Here is a 15,711-nt window from a genome sequence, read left to right as displayed (position 1 = left end):
ACATATCATTCCACAATTATACATTCACTTCATACCTTCAGCAAGTCTTTCCAAAACTGTTTTCTAGTTTAGAGGTAATGTTTTTTTTTTTTCTCTTTCTTTTTTTTTTATCGTTACTTATATTCTGAATTCTCTTTCCTTTAATCTCGAAATCTTTATTCTACAGTCATCATTTTCAGTGTTAATGTTTCCTGTGTTGCATTAAATAAAGAAAAACATCTGTAACCCTTTCAGCTTAGTTGATAGCCAGGCATGGTTAGATTACATGGTTAATTTGACAAGTAACCAAGGAGACTCATTTCATAACTAAAGCTCATCAAATTTCACTCAATCATTGTTCACGATTCAAGTTGTGAAAATGGCCAAGTTCCATCTGATGAAAACAAAGCAGCCAAAAAAAAAAAAAAAAAAAAAAAAAGCCACCTATTAAAAAAAAAAAAAAAAAAAAGCCACCTATTAAAAAAAAAAAAGTAGGGATGCTTTTCATCAGAGAAAGGGCAAAATACACCATATAATATTAACCAAGGCATTCATTATTTAGGACGTAAGCCTCTCTCTCTCTCTCTCTCTCTCTCTCTCTCTCTCTCTCTCTCTCTCTCTCTCTCTCTCTCTCTCTCTCTCCATATTTATCTAACCATAATTCTATCTACCTATATGAACATACAGATGAGTCAGGGATGGCAACCACCACCACCACCACCACCAATACTACTACTACCACCACCACCACCACCACCACCAATACTACTACCACCACCACCACCACCACCACCAATACTACTACCACCACCACCACCAATACTACTACCACCACCACCACAAATACCACCACCACCACTACTACTACTACTACTAACCTTGCCAAATGAGCCCTGGCCGAGGACTTTCAGGAGTTCAAACTGGCTGGGATCGGCTTTTTCGTGGCCCTCGGGTACCAGCTCACACACATCGATCTCGTGTGTACCATTCACCTCACCATCACCCTCCTGTGGGGCAGAAAACAGTGAAAAACATTATTATTATTATTATTATTATTATTATTATTATTATTATGGTTGTTGTTGGTGATGATGTTAATGATGTGAGTTATTATTATTATTATTATTAACAACATTACCATCTTTACCTTCATCCTACACACACACACACACACACACACACACACACACACCGCTCGCTGGTGCAGTGGTAACGTTCTCGCTTGCCAACTGGTGGACGGGAGTTCGCGCCTCGCTCAGGTTGCGAAAAGTTTCACTGACGAAGTGGGTGGTTGCTGTCCCCCTCGAGCAAGGGGACGGGTGTGTGCGTGTGTGAAGGTCACAGCCTTGCCCTTAGATCGGACTATATGAGCTCTCAGCTCCCTTCCGGGAGGGTAAAAGCTTACGATCACGACCATCAAGTGATCCTGACCGACCCGGTGAATTACACACACACACACACACAATTAAAAACAGCAGCAAGAACGACCAACACAATTACAAGGTTTTTTTCTTTCTTTTTTCCTTCCTTGTCTTTTTACACGCGTGGTATAGTGTGACCTTTTATGTGTATTTTTCACTCTTTAATCCTGTCAGTGGTATTGACAGTCTTCTGCCTGGCATGTGTGTACGTGTGCAAGAATCTCTCTCTCTCTCTCTCTCTCTCTCAGACACAAACGTTCTATGGCGACGGAAGGAGCTCAGAAATAGTGAACGTTTGAATTCAAATATGGTAATGGGAAAACCTATTTATTTCCAGCCTGTTAACGATCCTATACCGGTACAATCCTCACAATCTTCTTTATTGCTTTATTTTTTCAAAGGATAATCTATTAAATTATTCAACTGATATGGTACTCTATGAACTGCCAAGCCAAAAAAATAAATAAATAAATAACTGAGGGAACGGTAATACAGGTTGCGTAATCAAATTAGCTGTTACGCCTGTTCAAAATTCAAATATAATGCCCAACCGTCGCCGATTTGACACATCAACAAAACGTGCATCTCTTTGAATAGCCTCAGGAATTATCTCCTTGTAGGGCAACACCTGGGACGCATTATATATACAACGACAGACAGGCAGGGAATGTCCAGGAAAAATACTCCTTCCCCCTCTACTTTATCTGTTATCGCCTAATACACCTGTTATCAATACGCCTCTCCATTGATCACACAACGCCTAGACTTACAGAGGTCGGGCCAGACAGCCGTATTGATAAAAACTGACAGCTGGAGAGTTAAGATAAGCAACCCATTTTTGACGATAATTCCTGAGGCATGAGATGATCATACGAATGTTTGAATTTTTTTCCACATCGCTGCTGACAATTTCCGTGATGCGAGTTGTTGGCTAATCACATTTAAAAATCAAAGGTGTTCCATACATAACAGTAAAACAGTATGGGCTTGCTTACTCCTTCGCTTATTCAGTTTTAGTAACACGATCCATATGCAGATGCAGCCTCCGATCGAGCAGGACGAGGCTATAGTTGGAGTAAGAACAGTCTGTTTCATATGGTCATGTAAGTCTCATGCTTCTTAATGTCAATCATGATGCTGGTGATAGTGAGAAACACACACACACACACACACACACACACACACACACACACACACACACGCACACACACACACACACACACACACACTGCTCAAACTACCAACCCAGAACTACTTATGGCTTTCCCACATTTTCTAGCACTAATCTATTGTTACAACTCAATATTCAAGATGATGTGATTGAAAAGTTACTCCAAGCTGGGGTAAGAAGTGTAACTAACTCAGTCTAGGTAATCCACCTTGAGGAGAGTGTATGGCAGGGATGAAGGCTCGTCCTCGCTGACACCACGCAGGAGGGGCGCAGCAGGGTCAAACGGGAACCCCCTCCGCTCATCTATCCAACAAGGTGAAGTCCTTACATGCTCTTTTGAGGCCTCCGTTGACAAGTTCGGCGAGCGTGATGGCAGGCTTGAAGTTTCTGCAGACATTTTTGAAGAGCGCGATGGACGGCTTGAGGTCTCTGAGGACAGGAGTGTAGAGGCAAAGCTTATTGACTCCGTTGATACGTTCAGTGACCCTGATGGACGGCTTGAAGTCCCAGAAGACAAGGTCGTAGGTCGTGCTGGAAGGCGCATGGACTCCAGAGACTGATTCGGCAACTGCAAAGGACGGCTTGAGGACTCTGAGGGCGTTAGTGTAGCTGGAAGCCTTGCAGACTCTGTGGATACTTTTGGAAAACGTGATGGATGACTTCCATTCTCAGCTGACAGGTTTGGAGATCGCGACAGGGTGCCTGAGGTCTCCATGGATAAGTTTGAGGATCGTGATGGAAGGCTTGCAGCCTTGGCAAACTGAACTGCAGATCGCGATGCAGACTGTGTGGGCTCCCTCGGGGGACTTGTGGACTGTGCCGGCAAACTAGAAGCTTTTGTCATGAGGTTTGGGGAACGAGGCTGAGAGGGGGATTGTGTTGAGGGATGAGAGGGACCTGTCATGAGGTCTGATGGTCCCACTGAAATGACTGAAGTTTCTGTTGGGGCGAAGGAAGGTCGTGATGGGTAGGTGGATATCTCAAGATTTGGGGGACGTGGCCGGCCTGGAGATTTCAATGTTAGGTTCTGTGATGAGGCTGATTTAGCAGGAGGTCTTATTGCTAGGCTCTGTGATGAGCTGGACTGGCCTGGAGATTTCAATGTCAGGTTCTGTGATGAAACTGATTTTTTTACCTCCATTGGTGAGGGGATGGATGCCTGAGACTTTCTGGCATCCATAGCTAAGGTTACATTTGGTGGCCTCGAAGGGGAGGACACATGACATGGAGGTGGCACATGTGAGGTGCTGGCTTGTTGTCCTGGAGTGTTGCTGGGCTTTAGGGTAGGGCGGGGTGGCTTGGGAGGCGCCATGGAGGACCTTGCTGGGTTGGCAAGGTTTGGAGTCACTGGCAGAACTCTGGCAGAGGCTTTGCGAACTGGAGATTTTGGCACTCCCAGAGGTGGTCTTGAAAAATCCATTGAAAAGTCTTTAAAATAATCTTCAAATTTTCATCAACAATCTATAAACCATCTTCAAAACAAGGTCAGCCGCAATATATGACAAATTACGGCCTTAAAATCTAACTCAATCAGCCTCAAAATTCAACAACTGGACTTGTAAACCTTACCAAGGTAACATCAGTTTCCAGGAATTTTAGTATCAATATCTGATCATCAGTAGTTTCAGAATGTCTGAAGCTCCAACCATATCTGCTTCACCTTCCAACAAAAAACTCTCTTGCTGTGATTCATGCACCTGAATATTCTATTCAGGATAACACCAGAATATTTTGTTCTGCTGAATGAAGTCTTAGCAGAGAATGGTTTGAGAAAGTGTCTCAAGTAGCTGGCTTCCTGTCTACTACCTTTGAAATATATTTAGAATAATACTAGATGACTTTGTGCAGTCGAAAGAATTTCAGGACATCAGAAGGTCAGTTCTAAACAAATATGCTTCAAACTCCAACAGCAGCAGCAGCTTCAAACTGCCACCAAGCAGCTTACAAACATCAACATTAGTCGCAATCTCTCTTGAGACACCTTGAGTGGGTTGAGGTGACCCGGCAGGTCCATCCATATTGTCTGCACTTTTCACATGTCTAACACAAAGATTTTATACATCCATGAAAATCTGTCTCAAAGCATCCAAACACCATACGGTATTCATAATTCCAACAGTTGGCTATAGGCTCCAGCAGGTTTCAACTTTCGTATATAAACCTCAAACTAAATCAGATCCTGCTTCCAGCTCTCAAAAGACCTCAGGAATGTGCCCAGCTTAAGATATCCACAACACCCAGATTTCAAATTTGACCAAAGAAGTTCCAATCACTTCTAAATCTGCTGGAATAATCTTCAAAGTCTTACAAGTGCATGCGCGGCGATCGCACTATGAAATGTATTTATAAAGGATCTTCACCAATTTGAAGACTGAAAAAGTCTCCATAACAGCAGTTACCAGCAACTGTTTTGTTTTTCATAATTTTTCACTTTAAAACTTCACTGAAAAGTTGCTGTGAAGCGTCTGGCAGCTGCATGAGTAAAGACAAACGTATAAAGAAGTAATCTTTTACAGAACATTTCTTTGCATGGATATTCTTTGCCTCTTTCGTCAATCAGGACAAAAAAAAAAAAAAAAAAAAAAAAATGAAACAGAAATACGACAGCACTTATGGCACACTTTCAAACCTGCTCAGATTACAATGTTTTCATAGGCAAAGCTCATGACAGCTCAAAATTCAGGTTTCTTAAGCACTTGGAGTATCGGATGTCCTTAAGGCAGCGTGAAAATATGACACAAAGAACATCACAATTCCTGAAAGCGTTAGGTTAAAAAAAAAAAGGGCTTGTAAACATGGGTGCAGCCGTCCCCCACACACAACCAGCTGGCAGCAATCCGTCCACCACCAGCCACAGGGTTTAAGCCGATGATCGACCTTCCTTGGCTTCTGAAACCTGGCCAGTGGAGGTCGATTTTCCCCCCTTTGTGCTCCTGAGGGTCGATGCAGCTGCTGGTGGTGGTGCGAGAGAGGTGGCAACAGCACCATCTGTCTATCTATCATTGGGGGCATGGCAACAGTTACCTATCTATCTATCTATCTGTCCGTCTATTTACCTGTTTATCCTTCAATCAATGTCTATCTATCCCTCCTACAGCCAGAAGCCTTCAGCCCATAGCAGGTGGCCGCAAACTAACCTCCTCCGTGCTGCTCTGTCCTCTGCCACATTGCTGCCTTCCCTCCAGCTCACTCATACACACTTCTTGTCAGTCTCTCATCCTCTATCCTTCAAAAGTACAGCTCAGGATATAAATACTGACATTTAAAAATAACAAAATGGATCCAAAGCTTCACACCTCAATGATGAAGTCTTCTAACAAACTTTTGACGATACTGTGCACGATTCTTACATCACCATTCGTCTAAAAAGTGGAAGGGTATTATTGTTACCGACTGTACAGCACGCTCTCGTGTGGCCAGTCAGCTCAGACGTGCCTGAGACCTGTGGTAATGTTGTGCTAGTGTGCTTTAGTGATCTGTGATAGTGGTTGTGTTAGTGTGTTGTAGTGATCAGCGATAGTGCTGTGCTAGTGATCCGTGAGAGTGTGTGTTGTGGTGACCCGTAGTGACCCGTGATAGTGTGTGCTACCTTGTGTGAACTAGTGCGTAATGGCTTCCTCGGCAGAGAGCTGTGTCCCCACTGCAGGTACTGAAAAGGACTACCTTGAATTAAAGGAGGAACTTCTCGAACTGAAGCGGGAGGTACAAATTCTCAGGCAGGAGAAGGCACAGATGAGGGAATTGTTGGAGGAGATGTTGGAGGAGAAAGAGAAAAAGGCTGAAGGTTGGACACTTGTTAACAAGAGTGCAACGAAGTTCACCCTTAAAAAGCAAACGGAAATTAAGACAACTAATACATTCGACGCACTACGGGACGAATGTGAAGGGAAGGCAGAGAGGGAAGTAGAGGAGAAGGACAGTGAGAGAACTTCCAGTACAGGTAAGTATAAACAGAACAAGAAAGGTAAGAAAAATGTTGTTGTTGTTGGAGACTCCCAGGTGAGATATCTGAACAGGGCCATGTATACTCCACTCGCTAAACATGTGTGTCTTCCAGGGGCCAGGGTGGCTAATGTGGTAGAAAAAATTTCAAATATCGTAAAGGAAAGTGGTGACAAACCCACTGTGTGCCTCAGTGTAGGAGGCAATGATATTAGTAGCCGTAAGAGTGAGGTACTGTGGAAAAGGTACAAGTTGATGTTAGAAAAGGTTAGGGAGAGGGGAGGAACCCCTGTAGTGCTTGGTGTTTTACCAAGGTGGCGGGTTGGAAGGGAATGGTTGAGCAGGGCAATAGGGTTTAATTGCCGCCTTGAAAGGTATTGCAAAGATAATGCAATACCTTTCATAGACAGCTGGGACCGGTTTTATGGACGGAGTGCCTTGTATAGTTGGGATGGGACTCATCTTAGCAGGCAGGGTGTTACTGTTTTAGCTGGAATGATAGATAGGGAGTTGGAGGGATTTTTTCGAGATTGAGAAGTAGGTGTACAGGAAGATGTAGCAACTACACTCAGAAATCATTATTACCATGTTTGGATAGATGCATCGATACTTGCAAAATTAAGAACAAAAGCTCAACCAATAGTGTAGATACATCCACTCAGGCACCTCAGATTGAGCAGGCGATGATAGATGATAGAACAAGCGATGATAGAAGGGCGATAAGCGATAGTACAAAAAATTGTTATATTAGTAAAGTAAAGAGTTTCCCAGTTAGTAATAAAATAAATAACAGTAAATGCCAAGGTAAAGGCATAACTACTAGTAATAATCTGAAAGTGTACTACACAAACAGCCGGAGTTTACGTAATAAAATGGAAGAACTGAGGGCTTTAATTTGTACAGAGAAAATAGACATTGCCGTTATTAGTGAAACTTGGATGAATACAGACACTCGAGAATTTTTAGCAGAATATCAGATAAAAGGCTATAATATTTTTGTGTCAAACCGTCAGGGAAGAAAGGGGGGAGGGGTAGCTATTTATGTAAAGGATTCATTAATCTGTTATAATAAAGAAGACATTAAAGTAAATAGGGACACAGAAAGTGTCTGGGTTGAAATTAGTAACGATAGGGAGAAATTAGTCTTAGGAGCAATTTACAGATCTCCTAAATTAAGTAGAGCTGATAGTAAATACCTTTGGGAGGAAATGAGGAAATCATCACAGTCCAGCTTAGTAATAATTGTAGGGGACCTTAATCTGCCAAGGATAGATTGGAGAATTCAGACAGGAGATGCAGAGTCAGAGGAATTTCTAGAGGTAGTACAGGATAATTTCCTTTATCAGTATATAAGGGAGCCCACCAGAGGTAATAATATACTAGATTTGGTTTTAGCTAATAAAGAAAATATCATTAGCGATATAGAGGTTGGTGGACGACTTGGTAATAGCGATCATGAAGAAATTAAGTTCAAATTTATTTGGGATGTTTGTTCCACTGAAAATACCTCCACCGTTCCTAATTTTCGTCTAGGAGATTTCGATGGCTTAAGAGCTTATTTTCGAACGGTATTCCACAGGGAGATTAGCTATTGGAGGGAATGCCAGGTCAGTGTGGAATCCCAGGTCATAGGTCAGGCGCAGGAAACACCTGGGGATAGGAATGTAGTCCAGGTGACGGAAATTAACTCAGCTACAGTACCAAGCAGACGTTCAACCAGTGAGAAGTATAACGAGTTAATAAATATAATACACGGAGGCCAAGATAGATATATTCCTTCAAAACCGTTTAGAACTAATAATTCGGAACCTAGATGGTTAAACAACAGATTAAAATCTCTCATAGGCCAAAGGAAAGGAATATATAGAAAAATAAAACGTGGAGAGGAACACTTACGTAACCGGTACACAATTTTAAATAGAGAAGTAAAGAGGGAGATAAGAAAAGCAAAGAGAAGTTATGAAATTAAGGTTGCCAGTGAATCAAAAGTAAACCCCAAGGGTTTTTATCAAATGTACCGAACGAAAAATAAAGATAGGATAGGACCACTCAGAACAGAATCAGGTGACATTACCAGTGAAGATAAAGAAATGTGCTCCATCCTAAATAATTATTTCATATCAGTATTCACCAAGGAAAATCTAAGCCTGGTCCCTCAAGCAGCAAATATTTACCATGAGAATACGGAAAATATTCTTAGTAAAATAACCATTAGTAAGGAGGACGTATTGAAAGAAATTAATAAGTTAAAACCTCAAAAATCGCCAGGTCCGGACGATATATATGCAAAAATTATAAAAGAAACCAAAGAAGATTTATGTCAGCCACTTTTAACGTTATTTAATGACTCTTTAAGTTCAGGAGAAGTTCCAGAGGCGTGGAAAACCGCAAACGTAGTGCCCATCTTTAAAAAGGGTGATAAATCAGCTGCGTCGAATTATCGTCCGATAAGTCTAACGTCAATAGTAGGAAAAATGTTAGAGTCAATTTTGGCAAATAAGATTAGAGAACACTTAGAAAGATTTAATCTTATAAACGAAAGTCAGCACGGATTCAGGCAAGGACGATCCTGCCTCACAAATTTGTTGTCATTCTACTCGGAGGTCTATGAGGCAGTAGATAGCGATAAAGCTTACGATGTTATTTATCTGGACTTTAGTAAAGCTTTTGATAGAGTCCCACACGAAAGGTTAGTTAGAAAGGTTCGAGCACAAGGTATAGACGGCGATATCTTAAAATGGATAGAATCCTGGCTGAAAGGACGAAAGCAGAGAGTATTAATAAATGGAACTAAGTCGGACTGGGGATTAGTAACTAGCGGTGTACCACAGGGTTCAGTACTCGGTCCCTTATTATTTATCATATATATAAATGATCTAGACTTAGGAGTCAATAGCAGCATCAGCAAATTTGCCGACGATACAAAAATAGGGCGTATCATTAACTCGACTGACGATTGCCATAACTTACAGAAAGACCTCGATACATTGTCCAAATGGTCTAAAACTTGGCAAATGGAATTTAACGTTGAAAAATGTAAAGTACTTAACGTAGGCAAGACCATTGGAGATACTAAATACAGCTTAGATAACAAAGAAATTAGCAAATCGGAATGCGAGAGAGATCTAGGAGTTATGATTAGTAACGACCTTAAACCTAGGCAACAGTGTATTAATGCGAGAAATAAAGCAAATAGGGTCCTAGGATTTATTTCGAGAAGCGTGAGCAATAGATCATCTAAAGTAATACTAAAACTTTATCTAGCATTAGTAAGGCCACATTTAGACTACGCAGTACAATTCTGGTGTCCTTACTATAGAATGGATATTAATTCGTTAGAAAATGTACAGAGAAGAATGACTAAAATGATACATGACGTCCGGAACCTGTCATATGAAGACAGACTGAAAAGACTAAGTCTGCATTCGCTAGAGAGGCGTAGAGTAAGGGGAGACTTAATTGAGGTGTTTAAGTGGATGAATGGTATAAATAAGGGAGATATTAGCAAGGTACTTAAAGTGAGCATACAGGATAGAACTAGAAATAATGGTTTCAAACTAGAAAAATTCCGTTTCAGTAAGGAAATCGGTAGAAATTGGTTTGGTAATAGAGTAGTAGACGAATGGAATAAGCTACCTAGTAAAGTAGTTGCTGCCTCTTCCATTGAGAGTTTCAAGCATAGGCTAGATAAGCATATGACAAATAAGGGGTGGATATAGAATAAAGAAAATCTTATAACCAATACTAATCAAAAAAATTTTCTTTTCAGGTTACACTATGATAGTCTCTATTCTCCTTTCACACTTTCCTGTAAAATGTCCACGCCAGTTTTTCTATACGGCGTGGTGTTCTTTCTGACTTTTTCCTGCCGGCTTCGGCTGGAGGGTTTGGAGGGCGGGGGAGAGCCTTCTTCTTTGCTGTCCTAATCTCATTCTAGTAGTTCAGTTACTCTTCTAGGAGCTGCCTAGCATGGGCCAACCGGCCTACTGCAGTTATCCTCTCTTCTTATGTTCTTATGTTCTTATGTTCTTCAAAAAAGTAAATAAAAAAATAAACTTCACAATAGTTCACAACCGCCGCCATAATTTCGTCTACTATGGTTTTCGAATATTCCTCACACGATTAATTACATTTTTTTTTTTTAACTGGAACGCAATCTTTTATCTGTCTCTATTTAAATTTTTTCAACCGACTCCTCACCTAAATATTTTACCTTTAACGACTGCAAATTTCCGTGCAAAGTATTTAAGTGCAGATACAGTATTATATTATATAGACTATCAATAAATTATACAGTATTTCTTGATTATATATATATATATATATATATATATATATATATATATATATATATATATATATATATATATATATATATATAGTATCTATTATTATTATTATTTTTTTTTACCGGTACTGATTTTTCCGTAGTACTGTTTTCGTTTTATTATTATTTTATTATTATTGTTATAATTATTACTATCATTATTATTATTATTATTATTCATTTATTCATTTATTTTTTAGAAGTACCCAGAGGTGGTTTGGCCATACCGTATCAATGGAAAGGGAGACTGGCAGTGTGTATGAGGTGGAGGGGGAGGGGGAGACCAAGGTTGAGGACAGGGATGGTGGTGGAAAGAGGGAGACTGAGGATGAGGGATGAGGTGGGGGAACAGTGTAGTGAGAGATGGAGGCAGGGCAGCTTGATGGCAAAGGGTAGGGCAACGTGGAGGTGATCTGTAGGTAGCCACCCCTTCCCTGATGAAGTCGTCTAATAATACACAAAAATTCAAAGTATTTTTACACAAACACTACACATTAACTCTGCCCTGTTAAGCTGATCTGACAGTATCAACACCAAGTTTCCACCAAGATAACATTTCCATCAACTTTCAGCACCAACAACTTTCCACTGTTTCAGCACCAAGTTTCAATTGTTTCAGCACCAAGTTTCCACTGTTTCAGCACCAAGTTTCAATTGTTTCAGCACCAACTTTCCACTGTTTCAGTACCAAGTTTCCATCAAGTTTCAGCACCTACTATCCACTGCTTCAGCACCTACTATCCACTCAGCATCAGTACAATATTTTGCAATGCGCATAGATATGACTGGAGATAGAACAACTGAAAACCGTTTCCGAGATTCAATATGCTTGAGAGAGAGAGAGAGAGAGAGAGAGAGAGAGAGAGAGAGAGAGTATTTTCGCCACATTACTATTCATTTAAGCAGCGACGTCGCTAAGAAATGACGTCACCGATACAGCAGCCAATCGGTGTTTACATTGAAAGCCTCTTGTCACTTTCATCCTCTGTATTCAAATATTCAAATCTCAGTTAACGGTCTACAATCTGAACTCGAAATAAAATGGACCCTCGACTGCAGGGCTCATCACAGAAGGGCTGAAAATCTGTACGAAGCCAATAGTGAGAAATACTGAATGGAAATACACTGAATTACACTGAGAAATGATGCTGTATGGAAATGCGTTGAATTATACGGAATGATGTTATACAGAAGTGGCCTCAATTATAGTGATCACTGCACGTATAATTGCAATCAATTTCGTTTTCCCAGTCTATATATAATGATCTGATAAACTGTACTCAATCGCTGCTCTCTGTGCGCTGCTTTAAAACTGTGTGTGGTGATGAGAGAGAGAGAGCAGGTAGGGCAGAGATGATGGTGTGGTCACTGCTCTGTACACACTGCGGCCTCGTCTGCTGCAACAGTGTCAAATGGGTCACACAAGGTTACACATACACACACACACGCGCACACGCACACACACACACACACACACACACACACGCGCGCGCACACGAACACACACACACACACACGAACATACATTATACACACATGCTACATACAGACAAGAGTACGGGAAAGAAATATGAAAATAAAAAATGATGAAGAGGTCACACAGCGTCACACACACACACACACACACACACACACACACACACACACACACACACACAAGCAGAAGTACGGAAACACGAGAAAAATATATCTGAAGAGGAAGTGAAAAAATGATCATATAAAGAGGGGGGGTGGGAGAAAAACTGTATAGAAGAAGAGGAGAGGAAAATATGTGGAGAAAGAGGTGGGAGGGAAAACAAATGATGAGGAGAGAGAAACACCATATGAGGATAAAGAGGAAGGAGGATTATACAGAAACGTACAGACTTAGAGGGAAAAGGAAATTACACGACGATACAGAGGAAAATAATAATAATAGGGAGAATAAAGAATAATAACAATAATACCGATAAATGAGTAAAATAATTCAGATGGAGAACTTAAAATGATAATTAGGGAAGAAAATCTGAAATAAAAAGTGAATAAATGACGATATGCAGGATGTATAGCTAATAAATATACAGTATACATATATAATCATCAACAAACAAGAGGAACACAATTCGAAAAAGGGAAGGGAAATTTTGAGATTAAAAAAAAAGAATAAAATATATTGACGGAAGATGAGAACTCTAAGGAAATGAAGAAAAAAAACGGCTAAAAAAAAAACAAAAAAACTAACAGAGAAAAGAGAAAAAAACATCAGGCCAAAATGGAAAGGGAGAGAGGGAAAGGAAAATCAATTAATCAAATCAATAAGCAAATAGGTAAGCTATTTCATGACTGGTTGGAGAGAGAGAGAGAGAGAGAGAGAGAGAGGGGGAGGGGAGGTTGCAGGAAGGGAAGGGCTTCAGGGAATCTTGTTAAACTGAGGGTCACGCTCTCTCTCTCTCTCTCTCTCTCTCTCTCTCTCTCTCTCTCTCTCTCTCTCTCATAATCCATAGCCTACTGTACATATTCTCGTTTAAATAAAAATCTTTCTCATAAATACCATCGAGACATAAAATTACTGATGGAAACTCACAATAGAAATATTATCGAAAAAAAGGTATATATGAACTCAAAATAAAAAAAAAATCTCTATCTATCCATGTGCCGGGTAATAGACAGATAGATAGGCAACGATAAATACTGAGTCATATAGATAGCTCGTGATAGATAAATGGGCATAACATACAGACAGACTGATTGATCGACGGACAGAGAGATAGACAGACAGAGACAGACAGACAGACAGACAGACAGCTAGATAGACAGACAGGCAGTTAGACAGACAGCTAGACAGACAGACAGATTCCGTACTTATCAAACACTCACACTGGTCATCAAATAACTCTCTCTTTCTCTCTCTCTCTACTCCTGCTGTCTGAAAGTACGCGTGTTCGATCCCCGCTTGGAGTAAAGGGGAGCCTAATGATTTGAATATCGCTAAAAACATCCTGATCTTCGACATGGCACACCGACACGCCACAAACACCACCACCGCCACACCGCTACCACCGCCACACCACACCGCTACCACCACACCGCTACACCGCTAACACCACCACACCACCACCACCAGCACCACCACCACAACAACAACAAATCCTGCATGAGACAGCCCCTGCATGAATTCACTATGGACGGTGGACACGAGCCAAGGCTAGACGATTTTATTCAGCGAGGAGTGATAAGCCCGGTACTACTATCACCTTCAACCCTCTCACGGTGGGGACAACTCTAGCACTGCATTCCAACCGACACCAGGCGATTTCCTTCAGTTGAGAATGGGTAAACTGAGAAGAAATAAAACTGGGGAGGAATGCCGAAGGGAAAGAAAAAAGGAACAAGGAAGAGAGGAAAATCCAGGACAAAGAAGGGAGGAGGGAATCTTGGTCGGAACTGGCCCCATATCCGGAATTTGTTAAAGCCTAGCCCCAGGCCCCTACGCTACTGATGGGACGGCAAAGGTAAAATGAAGGAGGGATCTGCTGAGGCTCCTATGACTCAGTGCTGGCTGAATAAAATCGTCTGGAATTATATGGAAAAAAATACTAGAGTTCTTTTGACCATGAAGGGGTTTTCTATCTATCTATCTATTGCCAGACGCCTTAATCCCCTACGGGGTGGCCACAAATAAATCTCCTCCATGTCGCCCTGTCCAACGCCATTTCAATGCCCTGCTCTCAGCTCACACCCTCCTCTCTCATATACCTCTCCACTCCATCCTTCCATCTCAGCCTTGGCCTCCCCCTCCCTCTCCCCCCCTCCACCTCATTCACATACACTCTCCTCGTCAGTCTCTCTATTATACGTTGATTTTAGCTCGGCCTATAAATGATGACCTTGAGATGTGTACGGTGAGTGAATCTGGGGCACCGAGAAGCCTTACAGAGAGAGAGAGAGAGAGAGAGAGAGAGAGAGAGAGAGAGTCTTCAAGCAGGAAAGAAGTCACTGTGTTTATGTTGTGTTTATGAATTTGTGTTTAAATGAGAGAGAGAGAGAGAGAGAAGAGAATTAGTCCTCTTGATCGTAAAAAAATGGCAAACACACACACACACACACACACACACACACACACACACACACACACACAGTCATTCAAGGCGCAGGGTTCCTAGGCTAGGCTACCAATACACAGTGCATTTAACTCTCTCTCTCTCGTCGTAGCGAAGGGATGACGGTCGCTCCACCTGGTAAACAGCTATTTTCTCTCTCTCTCTCTCTCTCTCTCTCTCTCTCTCCTTACCTAACAAATCATCTCAGGTTATCAACAATATAAATCCCTCCGCAGCTGAAGGAAATCGTCTTTGGCCACGAAGAATAGGGCAAAACCTCTCCTAAGTTACAAAAATCGTCTATGGACCAAAAAGGTAACTAAATCCCTCTGCAGCTGAGTGAAATCGTCTGTGTGCACCAAGAACGTGAACCGTCTGTGTGCACCAAAAACGTGAACCGTCTGTGTGCACCATGAACGTGAATCGTCTGTGTGCACCAAGAACGTGAACTGTGTGCGCACCAAAAACGTGAACCGTCTGTGTGCACCAACAATGTGAATGGTCTGTGTGCATCAAGAACATGTCTGTGTGCACCAAGAACGTGAACCGTCTGTGTGCACCAAGAACGTGAATGGTCTGTGTGCACCAAGAACGTGAATGGTCTGTGTGCACCAAGAACGTGAATCGTCTGTGTGCACCAAGAACGTGAATCGTCTGTGTGCACCAAGAACGTGAACCGTCTGTGTGCAACCAAGAACGTGAATCGTGTGTGCACAAGAACGTGAATGGTCTGTGTGCACCATGAACGTGAAATCGTCAGTGTGCACCAAGAACGTGATAGGAAATACATCA

General features: G+C 41.6%; 1 protein-coding gene across 1 annotated transcript in view; it reads right to left on the bottom strand.

Moving 5' to 3' along the window:
* LOC145402843 (ribosomal protein S6 kinase alpha-2-like) overlaps positions 1–15,711 on the bottom strand; it is a 148,911-nt gene that overhangs the window by 109,935 nt on the left and 23,265 nt on the right. The window contains exon 2 of the mRNA XM_080274756.1: positions 858–986. Coding sequence (XP_080130882.1) covers positions 858–986 — 129 coding nt within the window. The remainder of the gene's footprint in view (positions 1–857; positions 987–15,711) is intronic.

The sequence above is a fragment of the Coenobita brevimanus genome, chromosome 59 (genome assembly GCF_032717465.1).
Source record: "Coenobita brevimanus isolate Jiangsu-jjx chromosome 59, ASM3271746v2, whole genome shotgun sequence".
In the NCBI taxonomy this organism is placed as follows: domain Eukaryota; kingdom Metazoa; phylum Arthropoda; class Malacostraca; order Decapoda; family Coenobitidae; genus Coenobita; species Coenobita brevimanus.
The sequence above is the reverse complement of the archived record's forward strand: the minus strand, read 5'-3'. Positions and strand labels throughout refer to the sequence as shown.